Source organism: Chiloscyllium plagiosum, chromosome 33 (assembly GCF_004010195.1).
Source record: "Chiloscyllium plagiosum isolate BGI_BamShark_2017 chromosome 33, ASM401019v2, whole genome shotgun sequence".
Classification (NCBI taxonomy): Eukaryota; Metazoa; Chordata; class Chondrichthyes; order Orectolobiformes; family Hemiscylliidae; genus Chiloscyllium; species Chiloscyllium plagiosum.
The window spans coordinates 240,853-254,267 of NC_057742.1; the positions used below are offsets into that span (position 1 = coordinate 240,853).

The following is a 13,415-nucleotide window of genomic DNA, read 5'->3' on the forward strand; positions in this document are numbered from 1 at the left end:
TAGGTTTTTAAATGAAGAAAGTGCCACGGTTAGAGTCCGGACACTTTGGAAGTGTTTGGATGAATAAGAGGAAAGGTGATCTCGACCCTCCGTCGATGCACAGACGAAGTTCAAATACGTCAGGGTCTAACGCCGACCCACACCCTGACTTCTCGCTCATACTTCAGGAAGGTCGGTATTATATCTCCGCTGCATTGAACGGTGACTGACTATCATTGCTATGGAAATGCTATTTTTGCGGAACAATTTCTAAACAGATTTGAAGCATCCAGTTCCGTTCCAATTAAATCGAATCAGACAAATTATTCTAATAAATGTAGAGTCGCCCGATGTTACAAACTCGACTGTTTAAATAACGAAAACAAATAATCAAAATGGTTCATTAACATTGTAGAAATGTTTGACAATCTCAGTAAAATGAATCGAAACAGTTAGTTGAATATTGGATGATTTGAATATCAGTGTCAGACTCTGGGGGAGAGAGTGAAGAGCTCATCACATCTTCAGCAAGGCCTCGCTCTCTCTCAAACATTCCGATCGAATCTTGGGGAATTCGAGTAAAATTAAAGCATGAAAACATCCCCCCACCCTCCCCAGCACCACACCCGCTAACCCCAACCCTCTCCCTTCTCCTTCCCAAACCCCCAGATTCATCGAGAGGCGCCTGGTAGCTCCAGCACAAACCAAACCAGGCTAAACCACCGGCTGAGTTTGAACAGAACTCCCGGGTTTTTTCTCCAGCTGGAGAATCGGTCTATTCCTCTGGGATAGAGTTGGGAGTATTCCGCATTCCGGCAACCGGTGGGATTAATCATCGACTTCCTGAAGTCCACCACTTCCTTTGAAAAGGAATCCCAGCAGCAAATACCAACGAGGACTCGCGAAATGGTGGGCAATGGAAATGAGAGCGAGGAACAAGCAGCGACTTCAGATCAGGTTTTATTCATTAGGAAGCACAGTGGTAAATTCCGATCTTAGAAAATATCAGAATTAATAGCAGAAAATTCCAAACTCAGGAACATGACAAACACCAATCACACGAAGCACAGATCCCTCGAACTTTACACCTTTATAATTAAGGCAAGAAAGCAGATTCATATCAAACCAATTGGATACTTAATCAACCCTTTCAGAAAACAAAATCCACAGGCTCGTGTCCAATGGATGTTCAAGAGGTTTCTTCACTGAAACCAAACGCCAAAGGAAATGTTTTAAACAGTAATTACACAAAACTTATCCTCTCCGTATTAAGTTAAATGTGGTTTCCAATGAGAACTCGGACGTTTTGTCCGTTGTCGCTCTGAACTGAGGAACACTATTGCTTCACTCACTCTCTCACAGAGACACCACACACCTTCCGAGAAATTCCCTCTCGTTATTTCGCGCAGATTCGCCGACATGTTTGGAGAAATGGCGAACAGAGAAATTCGATCGGATATTGGTCATTTCCTGATCAGAGTCACTGAAACAACAGGCTTTCCGAATTCAGAGCTACACCTGGGCCAGAGATTGGCTCCCATTGTAAACCACACTGACTGGAGAGAATTTCACAGGAACCCACAGCAGCCAAATAACATGCAAGACACAAAACACAACTCCACTAAACATGGTCTGTGCAAAATTTAGCTGTAAACATATTTAAGTGCATAATCCTGTAATATTTATACACGTTAAATAATATATACAGTTAAAATAGAAACCTGGTTCGAAGCGACAGTCATCTACAACATCAGAGATCCTTGTATTTTTTTTACATGGATTGGAATAACACCATCAGTGACTCAGTGAGAATATTTACCCGTGAGTCCGGCTGTGTTCCCCTGCCCTCTGCCACTCTCTGAGTGCACCTGCCAATCAGTCCCATACTAGCTGCGGTCCAGCCTGGGAAGACTCCCACCTTCCAGAGCAGTTCCCTTGACATTGGCCTCACTGAACTGGGGACAATCCTCACTTCCCACCACCCGCCCTCCTCCATTTTGTTGCTGAGGCCTCGGCCCCATCCCTGCCACAATACTTCTCATGTCAAATGTCACCTTGTCTAAATTTTCGTTCGTTTTGATAAACTGTGTGTAAAAATTATTGATTGTCCGGACCGTATTTCCTCCGAGTGGTCAGCCTCTGATTCACCGAACCCGACATTTAATCAAATTATTCAAGTGTAGAGTTTTACATGTCCTATCGAAACAGCGAATTAAAACCGGAATATCCGACTTTCCGCTTCTTCAACGATTTTAAGAAGACTTTTCGAGTCAGTTTGAATTCAGCGCGGTGTGGGGGCCAGGCGCTATCTATAAAATCTCCTACATTCGGAATTTTAGGGATGTGTGTAACCGAGTTACCAATAACAGGTTTTTTTTACATTTTTGTCACTGTCACTCTCGGAGATTGAAGCACCGCGGAGCAGCCCGATTCCTCCTTTTCCCGAACTGTGTCGTTGCAACATCGGGGAGAGTTACAGAATGGAGATGAGACTAACCGGAGAATGCTCGGGAACGGCAACACACCGGGGCGACAGCAATGGCGTGACAATAACGTTGGAAGGAACATGTTACTTCGGAGTGAAACTGGAGTTTTCTCCCTCCCTCTCTGCCCTGGCTGCACTATGTCCTATACCATTCCGTTTTCCTCCGCACCTCCCACCCCCTCCCTCCCTTCCTCCCCTCATCTTTCTGTCTCTCCCTGTCCACATACATTGAACAGCCGCAGGAATTAAACCCAAATACAATAACAATGTTCTCAGTTGAGAGAAGACGGCAAACAACAGGAAGGAAACAGAACCGAGGAGAGAGAGAGATGAAAGAGAAAGAGCGAAAAACTGACGGACATGGGGAGAGAGGGAAAGGGACGCGTACAGAAAGCGAAGTAAGAGAGAATGCGACGAGGAAATGGTTATTTCCAACCCACAAAATAAATTTGCAACCGTGCAGTTGTGAATTTCTAACTCTTGACTGGTCCCAACGACACTGACCTCACACACACACTGAACTCTCTCTCACACTGATCTCTCTCACACACTAACCCCTCTCTCACACTGATCCCTCTCACACACTGAACTCTCTCTCACACTGATCCCTCTCACACACTAACCCCTCTCTCACACTGATCCCTCTCACACACTGAACTCTCTCTCACACTGATCCCTCTCACACACTAACCCCTCTCTCACAGACTAACTCCTCTCTCACACACTGATCCCTCTCTCTCATACTTATCCCCTCTCTCACACATTGATCCCTCTCTCACACACCGGCCCCTCTCTCACACACTGATCCCTCTCTCACACACTGACCCCTCTCTTACACACTGACTCCTCTCACACCGTTTCTCGGTCTCACTCATTTACTCTGTGGTTGGGACTGAGATTTCAATTTCCTGACCCCGGTTTAGGTTCCAGTTTCGCTCTCGGTTGATTCCGGGTTTGCTATCATTTCCCCAAAAACATTTTCATTCGGGAGTCTCATTATTTTTGCGACACTAACTTGCTCGGGTCTGGGACACTCAGCTCCCCGCTCCTTTCCTGCTGGAACTGCCAGACCCCACACTGTCTCCCAGAATTGCCCGGTCTAATCCCAGCAGCCCGAGCTGGTCTCCTTATGTGTCGTCTCCGATAGATTGAGGCGAGGTTGAGATTGAAACTGATTTCCCGGAACGACAACACTTCCTTCCCTCTCTTCCCTTCACCCCCACCCAATGCCATTCTGTTCAGTAAAACCCCAGAGCAGCAGAGTGACGATTAAGGAACCGAATTGAAATGGAGGGGTGGGGGATGGGGGTGGAATATGTTCCTGAGAATGACCTTGAACTGAAAGCGGTGGAGATGAAGGGGAAAGATGTTTAAGGTGAAGCAATGATTTATGGGGCTGACGGGGGTCAGAGGTGGGCAGGAATGTGCCTCTTTAGTTTCCCAGTCAAGGTGTTTTAACCACTTGTTCCGAAAAGAGTCAGATCCCTGTGGATCCCTCGCAGACTGAGACCTATTTAAAAGGAGATCCACAAAGGATCCCCGACAATCTCTCGGATGGTAGCGGGACGATAGGAAACTGTTCATTTTGTTTCGAATTGACGCAAAAAAACAGGAATTTCTGGGTGTTAGCGCATTAGAAAACGCTCTCACTTTTTAAATATTCCTTTTGCATAATAAGTTTGCTCTTCAAACATTTTACAAAACAAAACAATTTGTAACAAAAGTCTTTTCACAAATAGAAACTCTTGTAGCAGTTCCTGGAAAATAAATAGAACTTTTATGAAATATCGGAAGAAATGGACTTGAAAGACCAGTTACCGAGTTCAGGAGTCAGTGCTAAAGGCTGGTTGGTCCAAATCACACAGGAACAGGAGGAGGCCATTCGGCCCTGAAGCCTGTTCTAGGTTCAACTCCATCCGACAGGACCTTAATGTTTACTTGCATAGATTTTCCGTTATTGCTTTTCACTGGCGATTGTCCGCCGCACCGTCTCCAGCCACATTGTTATAACCAAATCTTTAATGTGGAGATCAGAGACCGTGGGACAGCCAACGACGAGTTTATTCCAGGAGAGCAGAGGTGAAGATCTCATCCATCCGGAGGATGAGAGAGAGTGAAGATAGCATCCGTCCCCTCGGACACCGAGCATTCCACAGACAGACTCACAATCGACTTTCTGTGTCCAAGGTGCAGGCTCCGCTCTCTCTCTCTCTATCAGTCTGGTCGGTGTCTGTGTCTCTGTCCGTCTCTCTCTCTCTCTCTGTCTGTCTCTCCTTCGCTCAGGGTGGTCTCTTTCTGGGGGTGAGTCTGTCGCTGGAGCAAAGCCACTCAGTCACATCCCTTCGCTGGCCAAAGTCACTGGGAACTTGTCTACAGTTAATTGTGGAAAAACGCGTTCAGTTCCTCGTAGACTGCAGTCCTATCGTGGTGAATGTGGGAATCATAGGCAGTTAGGCTGTCCGAGTGCAGACCGGGCCGGAGTAGCAGCCCATGGGCAGCTCCTCGGGAGCTGGGCATTGCCGAATAGTGCATGGTGTAGTGATAATTCTTCTCGTGCTCCGGGGGCGACTCCGGCTTCAGGGAGTAGGAGCCGCCGTTCGTGCAGAGAGAAGGGCTCAGGGAACCTTCCAGCTCGGAGCCCGGGTATTCAGGAGAGCCGTTCCCATACAGGTGTTGCTCATAGCCCCCACAGTAAGAGTGGGAGCGCAGTGGGTGGCTGCTGGTACCAGCCCCAGCCTGGCACTGTGGGCTCGGCAGCCGGGCACATTGGTACGGGTATGGGTGCATGGCGAAGGTGGAAGTGGGCGGCTGCAGACGGCCGGGCTCTGCGGTCTGTTCGCTGAGGAAGTTGCGGGAGTTGAGCTGTAAGCAGCCAGCCACCAGGTTGGTAGTCGGCTGGGATAGGCCTTTACACAGAGTCTGCACATAGGACACAAGGTCCGGCCTCTTGCCCGACCGCAGGATCTCCGACAGAGCCCAGATGTAGTTCTTCGCCAAGCGCAGAGTTTCTATTTTGGAAAGTTTTTGCGTTTTTGAGTAACACGGAACAACTTTGCGGAGATTGTCCAGGGCGGAGTTCAGGTCGTGCATGCGGTTTCTCTCCCGGGTGTTCGCCTTCTGGCGCCTCAGCTTGAAGCGCTCCAGTCTCGCCTTGGTCATCTTCCTCCTTTTCGGGCCCCGCTTCCTGGGTCGGGTCCCATTCTCCTCCTCTTCCTCCACCTCCTCTTCCTCCTCATCTTCATCCTCCTCCTCCATCCCGGTTTCTGCCTCTTCATTGTCCTGGGCCACACTCACCGAGTCCTCAGCCTGACTGTCCTGAGGGTCACAGCTCTCGCTATTGCGTTCCTCCCTCAGTTTCTCTTCATCGCTCTCACTGTCCTCCACCCAGGCGGGGTATTTGTGAGCCTCGGGCATGAGGTTTGAGTCACTGAAGAGCCGGGCCAACATGCTGCCTGTCAGAAACGGGAGGCACAGAGAATTACAACCTCACTCACTCTCCGCCAGGCTCCCTCCACCCAGCTCCCTCGCCCCGATCTCACTCTCCGCCCGGCTCCCTCAGCCCGACTCACTCAACCCAGATCCCTCAGCCAGGCTCTGTCAACCCCCCCCCCCCCACCCTCAGCCCGGATCCCTCCGCCCAGCTCCCTCCGCTCGCGGTCACTAAAGCCCTCAACCAAAAGCTTAAAGCCGCTTCTTACCGATATCCCGGGAAGAGGGCGGCGTGAAGAGACGGTCAAACGACCCCAGGACATTTGCAGACGCTCTAAGTTGGAGCAACCAGGCCTCAGTCCGGCTCTCTGGGAGCTCTCTCCCCGGGACACGCACATCCCGGGCTGTGCGGTTCCAGTCTCTGAGTGCTTTCCCCACTCCCGGCTCCTCTCTACATTCCCAACCCGAATGGGCTTGGTGGGGGAGGGGTTGGTGGGGGTGATTGGGGGCTTGTTTGCGGGGATAGGGGCCCTGTTAATCCCGGGTCTGGAACGAGTATATCTCTGGTTAACGGGAATGGCCGAAAGGCTGTGGTAAGGTGTGAAGGTGGTGGTTGGATTGTGGCAGAGGGAACTTTACAACAGCTTCCAGACACTGACATTGTGAACATGTCGGGGATGATTCCATCATCGGAAATCGCTAGTTTTATGGCGTTAATTTCAGCCTCTCTCGGAATGTCTCCTTGACCAGATTTCAGATTTAATTTGACAAATTTATAAAAACGCTTCGATTTTCAGGGATTTGTGTTGTATACAGTTTCAATATATTCACGCTCGCGTTTGCTAAATTCTGAAAATGAAATCGTTCATCATTTCTTCTGGAAAGAATTGTAAAACCCTGGGAGACAAATTAACCTCAAGGAATGAAGCGAATTGCGGCGTCAGCTCTTTCTCCGGAGCAGAGTGATCCCGCTCTGTCCTGTCCCCGGGGCTCGTTCAACTTCACCCGCAGGAAACTTAGCAACTTGCACCCTTGAAATGAATGTGTAATTCCTTCTCAAAATCAAATGAACGGAGCGGAGGTGTTGAGGGAGGCGGCTCTCCCGTTTGATTGAAGGGCTTGGGGACTTGGGGAAAATGAGAATTCCGAGCTGGCTTGTTAAAATTTTCACCAAAAGCGGCTGCCGTTCGCTCACGATCCGTTTAAACAAATTCTATCTCCTCACAAAAATCTTGTTGACCGCTTGCTGGCTGCAAGTCTCTAAGTTTTAGTGAGACCTGAGCGGAATGGGGGAGGGGGGATGTCGGTGTGAAATTGCATCCCCCGAACTCCGTTCCCCTCCCCCCCCCCCCCCCTCGCCCCCTTCCCCAATGAGCCCCTTCCTTACCTGCTGCCCTCAGCCGAGCCTTAGCTCATTGTTCAGAGGGACCTCCTTCTGGGATTCGCTGCTTTCTGGAGGCTCTGGGCAAAGCCTCTCATCGGCTCAATCTATCGACAAGGAGGAGAGTGGCACCTTCACCAAACTGCGGTACCCGCTCTGATGCCAGGCCATATGGTAGCACGTCATTGGCAGCAGCATCACATGAGCGGGCGGTGATTGACATGCGGCTGTGAGCGGCCTGTCTCCCGGGACACAGGGGGCTTGTACTGACCATCTGTCAGCGCCTCATCCCGGAGCCGGCACCGGGGGCCGGGACTGGGGGGGTGGGGGGAACACACGGACACCCCCCCTCCTCCCCAGACCCTCGCCCCCCTCCCCACCCACACACACACTCCGAATGTCTCGTCGTTCCTTTTTTACGCAGAAAAGTTAATGGCTAACGTTTCTGAGAAACGAAATGTTCTCAATGAATCATTTCCGATCGGTTCCCACACAAGCCCCGGGCCGTGACAGCACGACATGCTGCTGTTGCCTTTCCCCTGGACCAGGCAGGCACGCTGCTGCTACCGTCTCTCCCTCCCCGCCTCTCTCTCTCACTCTCCTCCCATCTCTCCCCCCCATCTCTCCCCCCGATCTCTCCCTCTCCCTTATTACTATTCATTTTATATTTTCATATTACAGTTTTTCTCCTGTTTTTTTATTGGACATTCACCTGTACATCCCTTGGTATGAGATTAAAGCTAGAGAAGTGTATCTGAAGCAAATGGTGGGTTCAGAGGCTCACAGAATAGAATTCATCAAATGGTTATGGCAGAGAAGTCTCTTTCCCATCCCCCCTCTCTCTCCTCTCTCTCTCTCTCGGAGTTTCCCGGCCATTCCTTCAAACAAAAAGCCACCGCTTTGGACGGTGCTGCGCCCCACATACCCGCGGTACCCAGTCCCCAACATGCTGCTCCTAACGTACGCCACATTTACCCCATGTTTTCAGTCTTTTCTCGAAATAGACTGAGCCCATTCTTTCAGAATTTCCACTGGAAACTCAAATCAACGCCTGAGAAGTTGGATTGACCCCGTGCATTTTGTAATTCAAAGAAAAAAATTAACACTGGGCACTGAGGATGCTGCAAACCTGATAGAAAAAGCGAAGCTGCTGGAAGTACTGAGTAGGTCAGAAAATGACTTTCCTCGTCCTAAACAAACACATTGATCTTTAATTGAAGCAATTGTACAGATCTCCAGCTATTTACGCTATATTCCCGAGTTCCCGAACACCCGCATTGCTCCTGTATTTAACCCATCATCCAATATTTATTCCACCTTACTTCACTCCTTCACGGGACTGAGCCCAGCATTTATCGCATTTATTGCCTGTCCCTAGTTGCCCCTTGAGGAGGGTGGGGGTGAGCTGCCTTCTTGAACCGCTGCAGTCCACAATGCCCTTAGGGAGGGAATTCCAGGATTTTGACCCAGTGACAGTAAAGGAACGGCGTTGGTATTCCCATGTATCTGCTGCTGTTGTCCTTCTAGATGGAAGTGATCGTGAGGTTTTGGAAGGTGCTGTCTGAGGAACCTTGGCAAATTTCTGCAGTGCATCTAGTGGATGGTACATGCTGCTACTACTGAGCATCTGTGGTGGAGGGAGTAGATGTTTGTGGATGTGATACCAATCAAGCCGCTGCTTTGTCCTGGATGGTGTCAAGCTTCTTGAATGTTGTTGGTGCTGCCCCCATCCAGGCAAGTGGGAAGTATTCCATCACATTCCTGACTTGTGCCTTGTAGATGTGGACAGGCTTTAGGGAGTCAGGAGGTGAGCTATTCACTTCTAGATTTACAGAGTATTTACAGCAAGGGCTATCAGTGATGTAATGACATTGAATGTCAATGGGAGATGGTTAGTCTGTGAGGAGCTGGTCATTGTCTGTCATTTGTGTGGCATGAATATTACTTGATGCTTGTCAGCCCAAGCCTGGATATTGTCCTGGTCTTAGATACAGACTATTTCAGTATCTGAGGAGTCGTGAATGGTGCTGAATATTGTGCAATCATCGGTGAACATCCCCATTTCTGACATTATGATGGTTGGAAAGTCATTGATGAAACAACTGAAGATGGTTCGGCCGAGGACACTACCCTGAGGAACTCCTGCAGAGATGTCCTGGAACTGGAATTACTGACCTCTAACAACTACAATGTTCTCCTTTTCTGCTAAGTATAACTCCGATCAGTGGAGACTTTCCCCAAATTCCCATTTACACCAGTTTTTCTGGGGCACCTTTATGTCACGCTTGGTCAAATGTTGCCTTGATGTCAAGGGCCATCATTCTCACTTCCTATCTTGCTGTCAGCTGTTTTGTCTATTGTTGGATGTTTACATATTACGTGTTTATCCTGGTATTATGTTGTTCACCCTGAGGGTCTGGTAGTTGCTCTTTATATTGGATATTTACCATTCAAAATTCTCTGACCAGGAAGTTATCAATGTGATATTGAAGTAATGTGATCAATATTTCTCCCATTTATGCCGGTTTTCTATGTACATAACAAATTAACTCTTTACCCACAGGGTTTTCCTTTGTTGCATTTATCCAGAACACATTCTACATTCTATGTCCACTGCTGACTGAATTACTGTCTGTTTATTATACAATCAGATACAAAAGTATTTAATTGGTGTTCTATTTATTATGTGTCTGTTGTATTGAGTATATAATATCTTGTCCTACTACTGAACAAGAACAACTTAACTGTTTTATTTTTGACTTGTACCTGATCTTTCTACTCACTAGCTGTGAGATAACCTTCAGATACCGCCAATATCAACATTTACATTATTTTCTTTCCTTCCAGGAGGGACTGACCTCCTTGAAGGTGGATAAATTACTGGAGCCACATTAATGGTATCCGAGGTTGTTAGAGGAAACCTTAAAGGAAACAGCAGATGCTCTGGGGATCATTTTCGAACCCTCACGAGATACAGGTGGTGTGCCAAGGAATTGTATCACTATTTAAAAAGTTGTAAGGCATCAACCAAATAATTATAGGCTGGGAATTCTGACTTTAGTGATGGGCAAATTATTGGAATTAATTTTGAGACACAGGATAAACTTTCTTAAAAAGATTCAAGTTAATCTATGTTAGTCAACAGTTTTGTCAAATAAATACTAAACTATATACTTAATGAACTAAATTAATTGAAATGATTGAGGAAACAACAAGGAGCATTATTGAGGTTGGAGTAGTGGATATCGTTTATGTGGATTTTAGAAAGACTTTGACAATATTCCTCATAGAATCATAGAACCCTATAGTGTGGAATCAGGCCATTCAGTCCATCAATTCCACACTATCCTTCCAAACAGCATTCCACTCAGACCCACTCTCCCCTCTAAGCCCGCATGGTTTTTTTTACCATGGCCATCCCACCTGATTTGCACATTCTTGGACCCTATAGGGCAATTTTTTAGTATGGTCAAACCATCTAATCTGCACATCTTTGAACTGTGGGAAGAAACCAGAGCACCTGGAGGAAACCCACTCCTGCATGGGGAGAATGTGCAAATTCCACATAGACACCCATCAAGGCTGGAACTTAACCTGGGTTCCTGGTACTGTGAGGTAGTTAACTGAATTACCTTGCAACACATGCCAGACTGTTCAGAAAAGTAAAACTCATTGGATAGAGGGAATGTTGTGAGTTGGATTCCAGATTAGCTCAGCTTCAGGAAACAAATAGTATTTGTCAATCGATGTTTTTACAACTTCCAGTGGTGTCCACAGGTCTTTGGGTCCCTTGCTGTTTGTGGTATATATTAATACCTTAGACTTAAATGTGGAAGGCCTGGTTGGGAAATTTGAAGAAGATATTAAAAACTGGCTGTTTGCCTTATGGTGAACAGGATGGCTGTTGATGGCAGCATAATATCATTGGTTTGCTCAAGGTGGTAAAAAAGAGGCAAATGGAATTAAACATGAGAAATGTGGAGCAATGTAGTTGAGCAGGGCCAAATAAAACATGGGACTACACAGTAAATGGGAGTGTATTGAGAGAGGTAGAGGAAGTGAGAAAGCTTGAAGCACACATCCACAGTCCCTGAAGGTGGCAGAATAGGTAAGACCAAAAGATCATGAAATGTGGGAGCCATTCTGTCCATCAAGTCTGTTCCACCATTCAATGAAATCATAGCTTTAACTCCACTTTGCTGCCTTTTCCCCATAACCCATTATTCCCTTACTGATTAAAAATTTATCTCAGCTTTGAATATACTGTACTCAATGACCCAACCTCCACAGCCCTCTATGGTAAATATGTCCACAGATTCACTACACTCTGAGAGAAGAAATTCCTCCTCAGTTCAGTCTTAAATGTGCAACCCCTTAATTAGAGATAACGCTTTCTGATCCTGGACTTAATGACAAGGGGAAACAACTTTCTGTATTGATCCCTGTCAACCCCCTCCCCCCTCCCCCCCCCCCCCCCCCCCCCAAAGGATCTTGCATATTTAATAAGATCACCTCTCATTATTCTACATTCCAACAAGTTCAGACCCAATCCACTCAACCTGTCCTCATAAGACTGTCCTTTCAAATTTCATAATAATTAAAGAACTTTCTCTGGACTGCCACCCATGTAAGTATGTCTTTTGCTAGCTAATAAGATGGTAAAGAATAAGGGATGGTTAACTTAATTGGGTAAGGTATTGAATACAAGAAGAAGGATGTAATATTAGAACAAACAAGAGCATCAAGTTCCTGATAGTGATGATCACCAACAATCTGTCCTGGTCCACCCATGTTGACACAATGTTAAGAATGTACAACAACATCTCTACTTCCTCCAGTGGCTAAGGAAATTCAGCATGCTCTCAAGTACTCTGAACAATTTATATAGATGCACAAGAGAAAACATCCCATCTGGATGCATTACATTGTAGCTTGGCAGCTGCTCTTTGCAAGATCACAAGAAACTACAGAGAGCTATGAACACAGGCCAGTCCATCATGCAAACCAGCCTTCCATTCATTGACTCCATCTACACACCCTGCTGCCTTGGGAAAGCAACCAACATAATCAAAGATCCCTCCCATGCTGGTTATACTCTCTTCCACCCTCTTCCATTGGGCAGAAGATATAAAAGTTAGAATACATGAATGAACAGATTCAAGAACAGTTTCTTCCTTGCTGTTATCAGACATTTGAACGGACATCTCAAATATTAATGTTGATTTCTCCCTCTGCACCTTCTCTGTGGCTATAACACTGTATTCTGCACTCTGTTGTCCTTCCTGGTGTGTTTTGTTTTGGTTTGATCTGTCAGTATAACTTGCAAAACAACACCTTTCACTATATTTCAGTACATGTGACAACAATAAATCAAACTCAAACTTAAAGACCGATTTTGCCTCATAGACCTTGCATTTATCTTGTAAACACATTCTTACCTTATAAGTAATGCATTTTCCCTGAAAACACTGTATTGATTTGTAATTCTTGTCATCTTTGTAATTCCCTTACATGCTCTATCTTTAGCTTATAAACTCTAGATTTCATACTGGAAAAAGTCTCAAGTTTCTTGAGACCAAATCAGGAATGACTTTTTTTTGTGACTGTGATGGTTGTCATTTAACATTATCCTTTGCCCCTTTGTGACCTATAACTAATTTATTAGAATGAATGAAGTAGTATAGAGATGTTGGCTTGTTTCTCCAAGGTTCATACTGAAGGTTAAATTAGATGAGAATGGTTTCATCAGTGACTAAAACTCTAGGGTACATTGTCCACAATAAGCAAGATCAATGAGGTAGCTCGTAATATGGAAAGAGAGATTTAGAAAGGACAGGATGACAGTGAATTCAGAGGAAGAGGGGAAATGGAAGCTGAGATGAAGATTGAAGCCTTTGAGATAAATTCACACACAGAAGCTGAGGGAAGAAAGAAGGAAAATATCACAGGGACAAACAGCGTTTGAAATTTCCATAGGATTCTATCAATCATCTCATACTCAGCAGCAGGGCAGCACAAATCTCAGTGTAAGTAACAAAATATAGCCATTTCTGTCATTTTTCAAAAGTATTAATTGAACTTAGAGCAATGGTCACTGCTGAAGTTGTTCCTGTTGTTTTTATTCAGTGGAGTTTTTGTGTG

General features: G+C 46.3%; 1 protein-coding gene across 2 annotated transcripts; it reads right to left on the reverse strand.

The window, feature by feature from the left end:
- Positions 1-3,241: 3,241 nt before the first annotated feature.
- On the reverse strand, positions 3,242-7,861 carry neurod2 (neuronal differentiation 2). 2 transcript variants are annotated; one of them, XM_043674652.1, is made up of 2 exons: positions 7,281-7,861; positions 3,242-5,916 (listed from the first exon to the last, which is right to left on the reverse strand). In XM_043674652.1, exon 2 carries the CDS (start codon positions 5,909-5,911, stop codon positions 4,841-4,843), a length of 1,071 nt encoding a protein of 356 aa, XP_043530587.1. In that variant the 5' UTR covers positions 5,912-5,916; positions 7,281-7,861; the 3' UTR covers positions 3,242-4,840. The 2 variants fall into 2 exon arrangements, with proteins under 2 accessions (XP_043530587.1, XP_043530588.1); XM_043674653.1 differs by lacking the exon at positions 7,281-7,861 and adding an exon at positions 6,163-7,167.
- Positions 7,862-13,415: the final 5,554 nt, after the last annotated feature.